The sequence below is a fragment of the Sus scrofa genome, chromosome 13 (genome assembly GCF_054392235.1).
Source record: "Sus scrofa isolate SSC_HxYL_T2T_F1_AM1 chromosome 13, Sscrofa_HxYL_maternal_Yorkshire_Landrace_v2.0, whole genome shotgun sequence".
Lineage (NCBI taxonomy): Eukaryota > Metazoa > Chordata > Mammalia > Artiodactyla > Suidae > Sus > Sus scrofa.
This window is the reverse complement of record NC_139395.1, coordinates 135787000-135803877: the sequence shown is the minus strand read 5'-3', so window position 1 is coordinate 135803877 and position 16878 is coordinate 135787000. Positions and strand designations below refer to the sequence as shown.

The following is a 16878-nucleotide window of genomic DNA, read 5'->3' as shown; positions in this document are numbered from 1 at the left end:
GCTATGATTGTGTGAAAGTTTTAAGGGACAGTATAAAATAGTTCACAAATGTATAGAAGGACTATTATACTCTAATAACTCTATAAACTTCAGTATACTTTGTAATTTTATTTCTTGCTGTATGCATCTGTTGTATAGATATATGCTGTGTCTGTTGTCAAATTGTACAACAATTTTTGGTGTTATATATATGTAAGGTTATTGTTGTTACAAATCATAATACCATGATGAATGGCTGTTGCTTTCTATCCTAAGGCACTTTAGTTTCCCCTTAAGTGTGTGTTTTATACATAAAAATCAAGTTTTCATCCTCCTTATGCAGAAGATTCCAGATGGCTCATTTTTATAAAATAGACATGAGCTGGTGCTTTTGTTTCTCAAATCTTTTTTTTTTTTTTTGTCTTTTGGCATTTCTTGGGCCGCTCTCTCAGCATATGGAGGTTCCTAGGCTAGGGGTCGAATTGGAGCTTTAGCCACTGGCCTACGCCAGAGCCACATCAACGCGGGATCCGAGCTGCATCTGCAACCTACACCACAGCTCATGGCAACGCCGGATCGTTAACCTGCTGAGCAAAGCCAGGGATCGAACCCGCAACCTCATGGTTCCTAGTCGGATTCATTAACCACTGCACCACGACGGGAACTCCTGTTTCTCAATTCTTGAACTGTTCTCAAGAGCTAGCATTTTTATTTTTAATAATAAGATGACCTAGCAGCAATTCTATGTGGTATGCTAGTGTGTACTGGCTGTGTGATCTTTTAAGCACATCATGTTCCTTCAACAGGCAGATGAGGCATATTTCATCGGCCCCGCTCCCTCACAGCAGAGCTACCTTTCTATGGAGAAAATCATTCAAGTGGCCAAGATCTCCGCTGTGCAGGTAAGAGTTGTATAGAGGTTTACATTGCAAAAGGAGTTGCTAGGTACGGTTTACAGAAAATTGCTTGTTACTCGCAGTACTTGTTCTCTGTTTTTAGCTATTCCCAAGATTTTTACATTTGATAGAGGGGTTATTTTTGTAAACTAGGCGTGTCCCTTCTCAACCCTCAGCCGAATCCTGGGGAAGGAAGGAGGGTCTAAATTACAAATTTAAATTAAAGCAAATTTAGGAGTTCCCATCATGGCTCAGTGGTTAACGAATCCGACTAGGAACCATTTGTGGGTTCGATTCTTGGCCTTGCTCAATGGGTTAAGGATCTGGCATTGCTGTGAGCTGTGGTGTAGGTCGCAGACACGGCTTGGATCCCGAGTTGCTGTGGCTCTGGCGTAGGCTGGTGGCTACGGCTCTGATTAGACCCCTAGCCTGGGAACCTCCATATGCTGCGGAAGTGGCCCTAGAAAAGGCAAAAAGACAATAAATAAGTAAATTAATTAATTAAAGCGAATTTAGCCCTTCTATCTTCAAAATCAGATCCAAGGAATATCAGATCCTTTTGAGGAAATAGGCAGTGTTCTCAATTACAAGGAAAGATAGAATCCAGAAAAAAATCTTTTTCCCATTTGACTTTCCAGCCTCTCTCTAGGGCCCTACTTTCTGGTTTCCCAATATCCCAGGCTCAAAACTTTTGTTATTACACCTCTCCTTCATCCTTATAACATAGGAACCAACTTGTGTTAAATCTTTCCTTAAAATGGCTCCAGAACTTGTTCTTTTTGATCATACAGCCAGACCTATGATCTCTTACCTGTATTTCTGATTCTCAGCTGTTTTCCCTACTTCTAAATCCCTTACTCATCCAACGAGTTCTCCATACTACTAAACAAATGTTTCTTAAACATTTGTTTCATTATTACCCCCTGCTCTTTTTTTTTTTTTTCCCTCATCTGATCCCCCAGTGAGTAAATCTTCAATGATTGCAGGATAAAATTCACACTCTTCAGCCTAGCATTTAAGAATTTCCAGTATTTGTCAAAACTTATGTCTCATCACCAGTTCTTTATTACTACAATGAACTTTTCTCCATCTTTGTAAACCATGCTTATTTCTTATAAGCATTTACTTATATTGTTCCATGTGCCCGAAATGCTCTTTCCCCTGTCTCTTATCATTCATACATTTATTCGCTCAGCAAGCATTAATTGGTCTCCTGCTTTGTGCCAGCTTCTAAGCGTGGATGCCACAATGTCTGAGACAGTTCATACCCCATGAACACAGTCTTGTAGGTGAGACAGAAAATAAATATTTAATGGCATTCCTGCTGTGGCACAGTGGGTTAAGGATCTGGCATTGCTGCAGCTGTGGCTCGGATTCGATCCCTGGCCTGGGAACTTCCATATGGCATGGGCACGGCCAGAGAAAGGGGAAGAAAGAAAGGGAGAAAAGGAGGAAAGGAGAAAGAAAATATTTAAATAAGTAAAGAATACAATTAAGAATGTTATAAGTAGTGGGAAGAAAGTGAAGCAGGATAAAAGAATAAAGATTGATTAGGAGATGGTGGTTTTTTTGTTTGTTTGTTTGTTTTTAGGGCTGCACCTGCAGCATATGGAAGTTCCCAGGCTAGGGGTTGAATCAGAGCTTTAGCTGCTGGCCTACACCACAGCCACAGCAATGCGGGATCTGAGCAGCGTCTGCGACCTACACCACAGCTGCAACAATGCCATCTGAGCCATATCTGTGACCTACACTGCACCCCACCACAACACCTTATCCTTAACCCACTGAGCAAGGCCAGGAATCAAACCTGCATCCTCATGGATACTAGTCAGGTTTGTTACCACTTAGTTAAGACGGGAACTCCAAGATGCTTTTAAATAGGGTGAGCAGTGGAGGCCTCCCTAAAGAGGTGACAGTTGAACAGAGACCTGCATGTTGAGAAGGAGCCAGCCATGTGGAGAACTTGGAGAAAAAGGACCAGCAAATGGGATTGCCAAGACTCTGAAATGAAAATAAGCTCAGTGTTCAAGGTACAGAAGTATTTTGTGTGGATGAAGTGAAGGCAGTAAGAGACTGTGTCATTTGGGATCCAGAACCGAAATGCCATTAGGTATTTAGGTATTTCAACAGAGGGAATTAAATTCAGGAATTAGTTCCACCAATGTCAAGTGTTAGAGTGCTGGAAGAGGAAAAAAAAAAAAAGGAGTATGTTGAAATTACCTAATGATAAAAACTGCAGATTTTGACATCCATCCCTTGAGCTGAGAAAGAGGTTGGAGGAAAGACTCTCTGCGGCTCTTGCTCAGTTCCCTGTGGAGGGGCCCTCCCTGGTTGCAGGGGGCATATCGAGACTGGTTCTGGAAGCTCCAAGAGACTGAAGACTGGGAGTGCTACTGGGGAACCAGAAACTTCCCATGCTTCCAGTTTCCCTACAGTGACTCCTGCTGACGGAACCTGACAGGCCAGAAAGTCCATTTGCACATACCCCCGACAAAGATTAATGTGGAAGGTTTGGTTTGGAGCTGAAAAAACGAGCTGACACAGGAAGAGTATGGTAGGAGACGATAAGCCTGATCATTTAGTACATTATAGGCCTTTGTAAGGACTTCATATTTCTTTCTGAATAGCTATGCAGGGTAGTGAGATGATCTGATTTACCTTTTTTTTTTTAATGGTCGCATGGACCACATATGGAAGTCCCCAGGCTAGGGGTCGAATCAAAGCTACAGCTGCCTGCCCACACCACAGCCACAGCAATGCCAGATCTGAGCTGCATCTGTGACCTACACCAGCTCAAGGCAGCGCTGGAACATTAACCCACTGAGCAAGACCAGGGATCAAACCTGCATCCTCAGGGTCACTGTGCTGAGGTTAAGAACTCAGCACAGTGAGCCACAGCAGGAGCTCCCTGATTTACCTTTTAATGAGATCACTGTGACCACTGGTGGGGAATAGGCTAGTGGGAAGGGGGGCAAAGGTGAGGATAAAAACAGAGAGCAGGCAGAATAATTAGGAGTCGGTTGCTGTGGGCTTGCCCTTCAGCACTGGAGGTCCTGCCTCTTAGAATTTCCTTCAGGTCTCGTCTAGTCACATGGAATTTTCCCTTTTCCTTCAGCATTTGAGTCCCTGTTCTAATCATTTTTATACTTGATCAGCTATTATCTTGTTCAGTGATTTTTTTTTTTTTTTTTTTTTGTCTTTTGTCTCTTTGTCTTTTGTTGTTGTTGTTGTTGCTATTTCTTGGGCCGCTCCCGCGGCATATGGAGGTTTCCAGGCTAGGGGTTGATTTGGAGCTGTAGCCACCGGCCTACGCCAGAGGCACAGCAACACAGGATCCGAGCCGAGTCTGCAACCTACACCACAGCTCACGGCAACGCCAGATCGTTAACCCACTGAGCAAGGGCAGGGACCGAACCCGCAACCTCATGGTTCCTAGTCGGATTCGTTAACCACTGCGCCACGACGGGAACTCCATGTTCAGTGATTTTAATGCATGTCATGGCTCCTGTTCAATTGCATCGAGCCCCCACTTAAGAGAAGAACCTCTATCCAGACTTTTTCTCTACTTCCCAGCTTCCAAATGAGCTGGTACGCAGGGGGGCATGAATTTGAATTGGTAAATATATGTAATTGTTTTGTCTTTATGTGTTTCTGCATCTGTGTTCTCTTCTTCAGAATTAGAGTTTTTAGAATAAATAATTTAGGTATAATTTATACTGACAAACATTTAAAAGATGCTCATGTCTAAAACTTGTAGTATCACGTTTAGTAAAAGGCACTTATTCAGAGGGTAAGGAGATGATAATAATGCATGGACTATGTATTTAGTTAGAAATCCAGGCACTTTAGCATAAATATCACTTTATTTATCATGTGTTTGAGCTTACATGACAGATGTCTAGTTTACAGATGTAAAATCCAACACAAGGATATGTGAAATCCAAAATCATTGGGTCTCTCTATTCAAAGTGTGGTTCATGGCATTACTTGGGAGTTTGGTAGAAATGTAGACTCTTAGGCCTCATCCCAAGCCCACTGTAATCTACATTTTTGTGCATAATTAACGTTTTCTTCAAGACCCCCAAGTGCTTTGAAAGCAAAACTTGTCTCATCCTTGAAAGAGAAAGGATTAAACCAGAGTCTTCTGACTTCCAGCCTTATTACCCCTTTAATAGATCAGGCTGAACAGTAGAACTATTGTCCTGCATTTTGGGAAAAAGGAAGGTGTTATTTAATCAGAAATTCCAAATGATTAAAAATAACTTCTGGGAGTTCCCGTCGTGGCGCAGTGGTTAACGAATCCGACTAGGAACCATGAGGTTGCGGGTTCGGTCCCTGCCCTTGCTCAACGATCCGGCGTTGCTGTGAGCTGTGGTGTGGTGTGGTGTGGGTCGCAGACGCAGCTCGGATCCTGTGTTGCTGTGGCTCTGGCGTAGGCCGGTGGCTACAGCTCCGAGTCAACCCCTAGCCTGGGAACCTCCATATGCCGCGGGAGCGGCCCAAGAAATAGCAACAACAACAACAAAAAAGACACAAAAAACAAACAAACAAACAAACAAACAAACTTCTTATAAGCCAGTCAGCTTCCTTATTTTATCATTACTTTCCCTTCTAAACAGTCTTCTCCTTAGACATGAAAATCCTCTCCCTTTTTAGTGACAGTTCGCTGAGACCAGTTTTCAATGTAAATAATAATAACCCTATAGAAAATATTTGATATGCTAAGTCTATGTGTCTATCTGAATTAGTATTATGTTAAATGCTGTAATAACACAAAAATAAGGAGTTCATGTTGTGGCTCAGTGGGTTATGAACCAGACTAGTATCCATGAGGATGCAGGTTCAGTCCCTGGCCTTGCTTAATGGGTTAAAGGATCCACCGTTACCTTGAGCTGTGGTGTAGGTTGAAGACAAGGCTTGGATCCCACGTTGCTGTGGCTGTGGTATAGGCCAGCAATTGCAGTTCTGATTTGACCCCAGCCTGAGAATTTCCATATGCCGCAGGTGCAGCTCTAAGAAAGAGAAAACAAAACAAAACAAAAACACAAACAACGAGAAAAGAATAAATAATTTTCACACAAAAAGGAAAAAAAAAGTAATGTAGGACTATTTCGGGGGGATAGTGCTTAGAATTAAGTCAGAAAGCTACTTTGGTTCTCCCTGGCATCCCTGATCAAAAAGGAAATTTGGTAAAATTTGTCAAATTTGAAAATTGGGAAATTTGGTTATAATTTACAAGGCTACTTGCCAATTAGGGAAGCAAACTTTGCTTTCACCTTGACTTTGAAGAAGAAATGTATTGGTTTTCTTGTGTTTTTGTTTTTGTTTTTTTCTTTTTAGGGCCTCACCCTCGGCATATGGAAGTTCCCAAGCCTGGGGTCAAATCGGAGCTACAGCTGCCGGCCTACACCACAACCACAGCAACATGGGATCTGAGCCACGTCTGCCACCTACACCAGAGCTCACGGCAATGCCAGATGCTTAACCCACTGAGCGAGGTCAGGAATTGAACCCATATCTTCATGGATCCTATTCAGGTTCGTTAACCGCTGAGCCACACAGGGAACTCTCTTGATCATTAAAGGACATTGAATAACATGTATAGTGATCTTAAAAGGCCAAAAATGTGGAATTCTTAATATGGCCATTTTGACATAGGCTTTTTTATAGACTCCAGAGTAAAATTTACATAGGAACTAGATTTCCAGTGCTTTGCCTGGTGATGCTGTATTGAGAGAATCTAGAAAATGTGATGGCAAGCTCGCTCACTAGGCTAGTTCTCTTGATTGTCAGTTGTTTCCAACTTTCTCTGGCTGGTTTTGAAAGAGGTAGTAGTAGTCAGTGCCAGCTGATTTTAAAGAGACTGTTGGCTCGTACCCTGGAAGGGTCCTAAAGTTACCTGGAAGAGAGCTTTATGCTCTGTGAATTGCTAGCAATGCTTTACTCCTTGAGCCGAACACTGTCTACTCAGGTGTATTCGGTTTATGAAAATGATGTTTATGAAAGCTGTACCCTTACAATGTGCATGTTTTTGTATGTATATTATTCTTTAGTGAAAAGTTAAAAAGTAATTTTGCCAGGCCTCAGTCATACCTGTCAGTTATCTGGGTTAGCTCGCGAGCACGAATGTTTTGTACAGGTGCTCCAGTTTCTTTCCGTGTGCCACCAGGAGTGAATAACTTGATTAAAGATGTTTTAGAGTCACTAATTATCATAAATGTGCCAAGTTATTTAATTAAATACTAATAATCTGTGTGGTTGACCAAAACTACGTAATGTCATAAATATCACAGATGTGGGTAGGAAATTCTTGGTGATAAGAATTGAAAGAATATGCCTTATTCCCCCACCGTGGAAAGGACACATCTCATTTCTGTTCAAAGGCAGAGCCAACAACAACATTAGCTATGGATTTGTGCATATGCTTGAGCAAGCACAGAGCAGAATAGTACAAACTAAAAACATGGAAGAAATTAACTTATCAGAGATTTAAGATTAGAAAATAACAGTTTTCTATCTTTACTCTTAAAGGCATGTTAGTATTATGTGATGAAAAATCTAAACAGAATCTAAACAGAGTTACAGTTCTGTGACCTACCAGAGTGAGTTGGCAGCTAAATACATGCCTGATGGCTAACAAATTAGCCCACTGGTGGTAGTATTGTTAGTTTTTCCTTTTTAATCCTTTCAAATGCTCAAGGATATTATGGTTTGGGTATATTTAAGTGTTCTTCCTAAGAGAAATTAAACTTCTTGAGGCCATTCCCATAGTGTATTTAAACATTATTTTTGCAAGGAGATAGTTGCTTTTCTTAGTTGTGAAGGAAGAGTATTTCTCTACTTAAGCCCAGTGGGTTTGTTTTTTAAGATATTGACAGACTGATACTAAAACAGCCAAAAGGCTTAGTGTATAGTTGAAACAATTTTGAAAAGACTAACAAATCCGTAAGGTTCGTAGACTCTTAGATTTCAAGGCTCATTATGAAGCTATAGTAACCAAGACAGTGTGGTATCAGAAGAATATATATTTATGTCAGTGGAAGAGAATAAAAAGTCTCAAAATAAACTCACACATATATGATCAAGGAAGTTTTTTTTCCTTTTCTTTTTTGGCAGCCCTGCAGCATATGGAGTTGCACACCAGGGATCAGATCCAAGCTGCAGTTGTGCTTGGCCAGGGATTGAACCACATCCTTGGTGCTGCAGAGATACTGCCAATCCCATTGCACCATAGCAGGAACTTCTGGTCAACTAATTTTTGAATAAAGATGCTCAAGTAATTCAATGGGGGAAGGATAATCTTTTCAACAAATGGTACTGGAACAATTGAATATCAATATCCAAAAAGATAAAGCTAAAGTCTAGTTCCTACATCCCCACCTTACGCCTTAACTTGAATTATATCATTGACCTAAATGTAAGAGTTAACCCTGTAAAACTTCTAGAGCAAAGCATAGGAGGAGAAAACCTTTGAGAAATTTTAGGCAAAAGTCTCTTAGGTATGATACTATAAATAATATCTGTAAAAGAAAAAAATTATAAAAGAGACTTCATCAAAATTTAATACTTCTACTCTTCAAAAGAAACCATTAAAGAATTCCCTGGTGGCTCAGCAGGTTAAGGATACAGCATTGTCACTGCTGTGGCATGGGTTTGATCCCTGGCCTGGGAACATCTGCGTATAATGGGCATGGCCAAAAAGGAAAAAAAAAGAAAGAAAGAAAGAAACTATTAAGAACATAAAAAGACAAGTGATGGACTGGGAGAAGATATGTGCAAAACATATATTTGATAAAGGACAGGTATCCAGGATGTATAACAACTACAACTTAATTAGAAGACAAACAACATAATGGGAAAGCATGAGCAAGAGATTTGAATTGAAAGCAAAGAATATACACAAATGGCAACGAGCCCATTAAAAGATGCTCAGTATTATTAACCATTAAGGAAATGCAAATTAAAATCACAGTAAGATACCACTTTACACTCAAGTTGCTATAATCAAAAAGATAATGTGTTGACAATAACATAGAAAAATTGAAACCTTTGTATGTTACTAACCCTAACCCCTAACCCTAACCTTAACCCTAACCCTAACCCTACCCTTCATATGTTACTGATAATAAGTGTTGACAATAACACAGAAAAATTGAAACCTTCATATATAATCTGGTACATTTGGAAAATAATTTGTTAGTTCCTCACAAGGTTAAACATAGAATTAATATGAACCAGTGACTCTCCTTCTTCAGTATATCCAAAAGAAATGAGATCATATATCCATGTGAAAACTTACAGAAGAATGTTCATCAAAGCATTATTCATAGTAGCCAAAAAAGTGGAAATAATCCAGATGTCCATCCACTGATGCACAGATAAGTAAAATGTGGTATATCCCTAAAATAGAATATTACTCAGCAGTAATAAGGAATGATGTACTGTTAACATGCTAAAAAATTGATGGACCTTGAAAATATCACGTTTAGTGAAAGAAGCTAGTCACAAAGACTATGTATTACATAGTTCCAGTTATGTAGAATGTCCAAAATAGAGAAATCTATAGAAACAAAGTAGTGGTTGTCTAGGGCTGGTGCCATGTGGAGAATGGAGAATAACTGAAGTAGGCACAGTGTCTTTTTGGAGTAATGAAAACTTACATTATTAGATCTTAACTCAATATCTTAGATTACGGTGATGATTGCACAATTCTGCACCTATACCAGAATCAGTGGATTAAGTTTACCGTGTTATGAATTATATGTCAACAAAGGTATTTTAAAAATGCAGTACCACTGGCGCACCCACTAGAATGGCTAAAATCAAAGAGACTGATGATACCATGTGTTAACAGGGATGTGGAGGAACTTGGAACCATCATACATTGCTGGTGGAAATGCAAAATAGTATAGCCACTTTAGAAAACTGGCTAGTTCTTAAAAAGGTAAATATATACTTACCATATTTTGACCCAACAGTTGCACTCCTGGGTATTGACCCAACAGAAATGAGCAATACGTCCACACAGACTTGTACATGAATGTTCGTAACAGCATTATTCATAATAGCCCCAAACTGGAAAAAAATCCAAATAGATAAATAAAATGTGGCATATTTATCCATGTTGTAGTATGCATCAGTAGCTCATTTTTTGAACCACACAAAATTATGCTACGTTTAAGAAGCTAGACACACAAAGACTGTGGACTCTATGGTTCCATTAAATGAGATTTCTAAAAAAGGGAAAGTTATAGAGACAGCCAGTCAGTAGTTGCCTGGTTCTGGGAGCAAGGATTAATCAGATAATGCACATGGACACACAGGAACATTTTCAAGTGGCGGAAGTGTTCTAAAAGTGGATTGCAGTAATAGTTACACCGTCATTTAAATTTGCTAAATTCATGAAACTATAAATGAGTAAGTGTTCTATATTATAAACTGTACCTTTAAGAAGCTGTTACAAAGCCAGGGGGTTCATTTGTATCATTTTTTTAGATTCCACATATAAGTGATTTATATGATATTTTTCTTTATCTGTTGAACTTATTTCACTTAGTATGATAATCTCTAGGTCCATCCATACTGCTGTAGATGACATTATTTCTTTTTTGTGTAATGGCTGAGTAATATTCCATTGTATATGTGTATGTATATACATCTTTTTTGTTTATTTTTATATTTTAGGGTCACACCTGTGGCATATGGAAGTTCTCAGGCCAGGGGTTGAATTGGAGCTGCAGCTGCCCCCCCTACGCCCCAGCCACGGCAACACAGGATCTGGGCCACATCTGCAACCTACACCACAGCTCATGGCAATGCCAGATCCTTAACCCACTAAGTGAGGCCAAGAATCAAACCTGCATCCTCATGGATATTAGTTGGGTTCCTCACCCACTGAGCCACAGTGGAAACTCCTGTATACATCTTCTTTATCCATTCATTGGTCAATGGACATTTAAGTTGCTTCCATGTCTTGGCTATTGTAAAAAATGCTGCTATGAGCACTGGGGTGCATGTATGTTTTCGAATTACAGTTTTCTGCAAGTATATACCCAGGAGTGGGATTGCTGGATCATATGGTAGCTCTATTTTTAGTGTTTTTAAGGAAACTCCATCAACAGTATAGGAGGGTCCCCTTTTCTCCACACCCTCTTCAGCCTAAGCCACTGCAGTGACAATGCCAGATCCTTAACCCATTGTGCCACAGGAGAACTCTAGTGCCCATTTTTTGTTTTAGTGTTTTTTTGGTTTGGTTGTTTTTTGTTTTTTGTTTTTTGTTTTTTTTAATTAAGCTGTTATATATTTTGGAAATTAATGCCTTGTCAGTCACATCATTTGCAAATATTTTCTCCTATTCTGTAGGTTATATTTTTGTTTTGTTTATGGTTTCCTTTGCTGTGCAAAAGCTTTTAAGTTTAATTAGGTCCCATTTGTTTATTTTTTTTTTTCATTTTCATTACTCTAGGAGGTGGATGCAAAAAGATATTTCTGCGATTTATGTTGGAGCATATTCTGCCTATGTTCTCCTCTAAGAGTTGTATAGTATCTGGTTTTACATTTAAGTGTAATTTGTTTTGTGTTTATTTTTGTGTATGGCGTGAGGGAATGTTCTAATTTCATTCTTGTACATGTAGCTGTCCAGTTTTCCCACCATCACTTATTGGAGAAACTGTCTTTTCTCCATTGTATATTTTTGCCCCCTTTGTCGTATATTAATTGGCCATAAGTGTGTGGGTTTATTTCTGGGCTTTCTGTCCTGTTCCATTGATCTATGTGTCTGTTTTTGTGCCAGTACCATCTTGTTTTGATGATGGTAGCTATGGTCTCAAGATAGGGAGCATGATTGCTTCCACTCCAGTCTTCTATCTCAGGATTGTTTTGACTGTTCAGGGTTTTTTTGTGTTTCCATATAAATTTCAGAATTATTTGTTCTAGTTCTGTGGAAAATGCCATTGGTGATTTGATAGGGATTGCATTGAATATGTAGATTGCCTTGGGTAGTATGGTTATTTTTATTTTATTTTATTTTATTCATTAATTTTTGGCTGCCCCGTGGCGTGTGGAGATCCAGGGCCAGAGGTCAGATCCAAACTGCTAGTGCTGCCTAAGCCACAGCTGAGGCAATAGTGGATTGTCCCACCTCTCTCAAGACACCATCGATCCGGTTCCACCTGCAGCAGGAACTCCTGGTCATTTTAACGGTATTAATTCTTCTAATCCAAGAAGATGGTTTATCCTTCTATTTGTGTCATCTTCATTTTCTTTCTCAGCATCTTATAGTTTTCAGGATATAGGTCTCTTGCCTCCTATAGGTAGGTTTATTCCTAGGTATTTTATTCTTTTTGATGTGTTGGTAAATGGGATTGTTTCCCTGATTTCTCTTTCTAATATTTTATTGCTAGTGTATAGAAATGCAACAGATTTCTGTGTGTTAATTTTGTATCTTGCAACTTTAACGAACTGATGAGCTCTAGTAGTTTTCTGATAGAGTCTTGAGGATTTTCCGTGTATAGTATCATGTCATCTCACCACAGTGACAGTTTTACTTCTTCCTTTCCAATTTAAATATATCATATGATATCACTTATATGTGGAATCTAAACAAATGAACTTATTTATAAAGCAGAAATAGACTCACAGACATAGAAAACAAACTTATGGTTACCAAAGCGAAAAGGTGTGAGGAGGGATAAATTAGGAATTCAGGATTAACAGATAAATACTACTATATATAAAATAGATAAAAAGAACCTATTGTACAGCACAGGGAATTATAGTCGGCAGCTTGTAATAATCTATAGTGGAAAAGAATTGGGAAAAAAAATCTGTGTGTTTGTCTGTAACTGAATCACTTTGCTGTACACCTGAAAGATTGTAAACCAACTGTACCTCAACTGAGAAAAATGATCAAAGGGGGAAAAACAAACCATGGAGAACTAGGATATAAACCTGTTTTACTTTGCCTCACAAAAATAATATTTGGCATTTCTTATAAAATGACTAGAATTGAAATTTTATTTAAAAGAAACAAAACTCCAAACTGATATCAAAATGTGATTATCTAGCATCTTATTCAATATCTAGCATTTTGCTGTTTGCTGTCACTAAAATGTGGGTTTTTCTATTTACATGCGTTTCCCAGACATCTGATGCTTAACCTTTTAATTTCAAAACGTTCTTTGAACTTAACTATTTGGAACTAGGGTTGAAGGAGATTTTTTCTTCTTACATTCTCTGGGTTATAATTAAACATACTTAATTATTATTTTAGAAGAACAAAATTGCCCTAAGGACTATTGAAGCTGGAGAGCTGCTTTATTCCTCACTAAACCATCTGAGCCTGTTCTGCTTTTTGCTTTCCTCTATTTCCTCCCTTTTTACTCTCAGTATGTTTCTCTTAGAAATCTTGCTGTCCTTCAGTTAATGATTTTCCTTTTCTATGGGCTAGAAAGCCAAATAAATAAATTCTTAAAACTGAGTTGCAGGTAATTGGGTTAAAAGCTGATGGGGGTCCTCTTTCACCAAAGTATACATATTTTAATACTATATGACTTGTTGTTGCTTTTTAGCTTCTTTTCTGGAAGCGTAACATTGGGAGATAGTGACCTGAAGCCAAATGTGTTACTATTGTGCGAGGGTGCTCTTAAGCTTTTGAGTACCATGGTTTCAATCCTAGGCCAGCTTTATATGGAGGCAGAGCATACAACACCCCCATTACCACTCTGAAGTCCTTTGCTCCTTTTTGCAAATATTCCTTGATATTACCTAAAAGAATTTAAAGCAGGAACTCACATACATGTATGCCAATGTTCGTAGCAACATTATTCACCATAGCCAAGAAGTAAAAATAATCCACATGTCCATCAAGAGTTGAGGGGATGGGGGAACCCAACTAGAATCCATGAGGATGCAGGTTGTATCCCTGGCCTTGCTCAGTGGGTTAAGGATCTGGCATTGCCGTGAGCTGTGGTGTAGGTTGCAGACGCGGCTCAGATCCTGCTTTGCTGTGGTTGTGGTGTAGGCTGGTAGCTATAGCTCCAATTCGACCCCCAGCCTGGGAACCTCCATATGCCATGGGTGCAGCCGTGAAGAGCAAAAAACAAGAGCTGAGTGCATGAACAGATGTGGAATATACCTGCAATGCCCTATTATTCAGACATAAACAAGGAATAAAATTCTGATACATGGATCAACATTGAAAACATCATGCTAAATAAAATAAACCACAGACAAATGAACAAATATTATATGATTCCACTCATATCAAGTACCAAGAATAGCCAGATGCATGGAGATGGAAAGTAAGATAGAGGTTATCAGGAAACAGGGAAATAATGTTCAGTAGGTAATGTTCTCGACATGGATGATGGTAATGGTTGCACAACATTTTGAATGTTCTTAATGCCACCGAACTGTACACTTAAAAGTGTTTAAAATAGTCAACTTGATATATATATTACCACAATAAAAGGAAATTCAGATCTTCCTGGTTCTGGTCAAGGCTTCAGAACTTTAATTTTTTTTATTTTTTTAATTTTTTTTTATTTTCCCACTGTACAGCAAGGGGGTCAGGTTATCCTTACATGTATACATTACAATTACATTTTTTTCCCCACCCTTTCTTCTGTTGAAACATGAGTATCTAGACATAGTTCTCAATGCTATTCAGCAGGATCTCCTTGTAAATCTATTCTAGGTTGTGTCTGATAAGCCCAAGCTCCCGATCCCTCCCACTCCCTCCCCCTCCCATCAGGCAGCCACAAGTCTCTTCTCCAAGTCCATGATTTTCTTTTCTGAGGAGATGTTCATTTGTGCTGGATATTAGATTCCAGTTATAAGTGATATCATATGGTATTTGTCTTTGTCTTTCTGGCTCATTTCACTCAGTATGAGTCTCTAGTTCCATCCATGTTGCTGCAAATGGCATTATGTCATTCTTTTTTATGGCTGAGTAGTATTCCATTGTGTATATATACCACCTCTTCCGAATCCAATCCTCTGTCGATGGACATTTGGGTTGGTTCCATGTCCTGGCTATTGTGAATAGTGCTGCAATGAACATGCGGGTGCACGTGTCTCTCTTAAGTAGAGTTTTGTCCGGATAGATGCCCAAGAGTGGGATTGCGGGGTCATATGGAAGTTCTATGTATAGATTTCTAAGGTATCTCCAGACTGTTCTCCATAGTGGCTGTACCAGTTTACATTCCCACCAACAGTGCAGGAGGGTTCCCTTTTCTCCACAGCCCCTCCAGCACTTGTTATTTGTGGACTTATTAATGATGGCCATTGTGACTGGTGTGAGGTGGTATCTCATGGTAGTTTTGATTTGCATTTCTCTTATAATCAGCGATGTTGAGCATTTTTTCATGTGTTTGCTGGCCATCTGTATATCTTCTTTGGAGAAATGTCTATTCAGGTCTTTTGCCCATTTTTCCATTGATTGATTGGCTTTTTTGCTGTTGGGTTGTATAAGTTGTTTATATATTCTAGAGATTAAGCCCTTGTCGGGTGCATCATTTGAAACTATTTTCTCCCATTCTGTAAGTTGTCTTTTTGTTTTCTTTTGGGTTTCCTTTGCTGTGCAAAAGCTTTTCAGTTTGATGAGGTCCCATGGGTTTATTTTTGCTCTAATTTCTATTGCTTTGGGAGACTGACCTGAGAAAATATTCATGATGTTGATGTCAGAGAGTGTTTTGCCTATGTTTTCTTCTAGGAGTTTGATGGTGTCCTGTCGTATATTTAAGTCTTTCAGCCATTTGGAGTTTATTTTTGTGCATGGTGTGAGGGTGTGTTCTCGTTTCATTGCTTTGCATGCAGCTGTCCAGGTTTCCCAGCAATGCTTGCTGAATAGACTTTCTTTTTCCCATTTTATGTTCTTGCCTCCCTTGTCAAAGATTAATTGACCATAGGTGTCAGGGTTTATTTCCGGGTTCTCTATTCTGTTCCATTGGTCTGTCTGTCTGTCTGTTTTGATACCAGTACCACACTGTTTTGATGACTGTGGCTTTGTAGTATTTCTTGAAGTCTGGGAGAGTTATGCCTCCTGCTTGGTTTTTGTTTCTCAAGATTGCTTTGGTGATTCTGGGTCTTTTGTGGTTCCATATAAATGTTTGGATTGTTTGTTCTAGTTCTGTGAACAATGTCATGGGTAATTTGATAGGGATTGCATTGAATCTATAGATTGCTTTGGGTAGTATGGCCATTTTTACAATATTGATTCTTCCAATCCAGGAACATGGAATATCTTTCCATTTCTTTACATCTTCTTTGATTTCTTTGGTTAAAGTTTTACAGTTCTTGGCATATAGGTCCTTTACCTCCTTGGTCAGGTGTATTCCGAGGTATTTGATTTTGTGAGGTACAATTTTAAAAGGTATCGTATTTTTGTATTCCTTTTCTAATGTTTCATTGCTGGTATACAGAAATGCAACTGACCTCTGAATGTTAATCTTATATCCTGCTACTTTGCTGAATTTATTAATCAGTTCAAGGAGTTTTGGGGTTGAGTCCTTAGGGTTTTCTATGAGGCTTCAGAACTTTAGTATGAAACTTCAGTCCTCTCTTTGGAAACATTCTGATAGAGACCAGCATCAGCAGGCCTTCCCAGAGGGAGCCACCATCACCTGCATCACTTTGCCTGTGGGACGCTTGAATGTTTATCCTTTCATTTCTCCCTTCTAGGCTATCCATCCAGGATACGGTTTTCTTTCAGAAAGCATGGAATTTGCTGAACTATGTAAACAAGAAGGAATTATTTTCATAGGTCCTCCTTCATCAGCAATTAGAGACATGGGTATAAAGAGGTAAGAGTTTTTTATCTCTTTTAAATATAGCCATCGGAAGGTCAATTGAAATGGTTTGTTTTACCTATAAGAGGCATGTTAATTACACCCTTTTGTTGTCATAGGCATAAGTTATTTATTTGCAACTACAGTGAGTTACAGAAAATAATTCAACTCATTAGCGTTTCTAATCAATATGTTAATTCATTTGGGGCAGTTTA

At 39.0% G+C, this 16878-nt stretch overlaps 1 protein-coding gene across 5 annotated transcripts in view; it reads left to right on the top strand.

The window, feature by feature from the left end:
• MCCC1 (methylcrotonyl-CoA carboxylase subunit 1) overlaps positions 1-16878 on the top strand; it is an 87133-nt gene that overhangs the window by 17376 nt on the left and 52879 nt on the right. For all 5 annotated transcript variants that reach the window (XR_014824409.1, XM_021069889.2, XM_021069887.2 and 2 more), the window contains 2 exons: positions 786-881; positions 16557-16678. Coding sequence is in view for 4 of the 5 variants with exons in the window: in XM_021069889.2 (XP_020925548.1) it covers positions 786-881; positions 16557-16678 (218 nt within the window). In the remaining variant the exon portion in view is untranslated. The remainder of the gene's footprint in view (positions 1-785; positions 882-16556; positions 16679-16878) is intronic.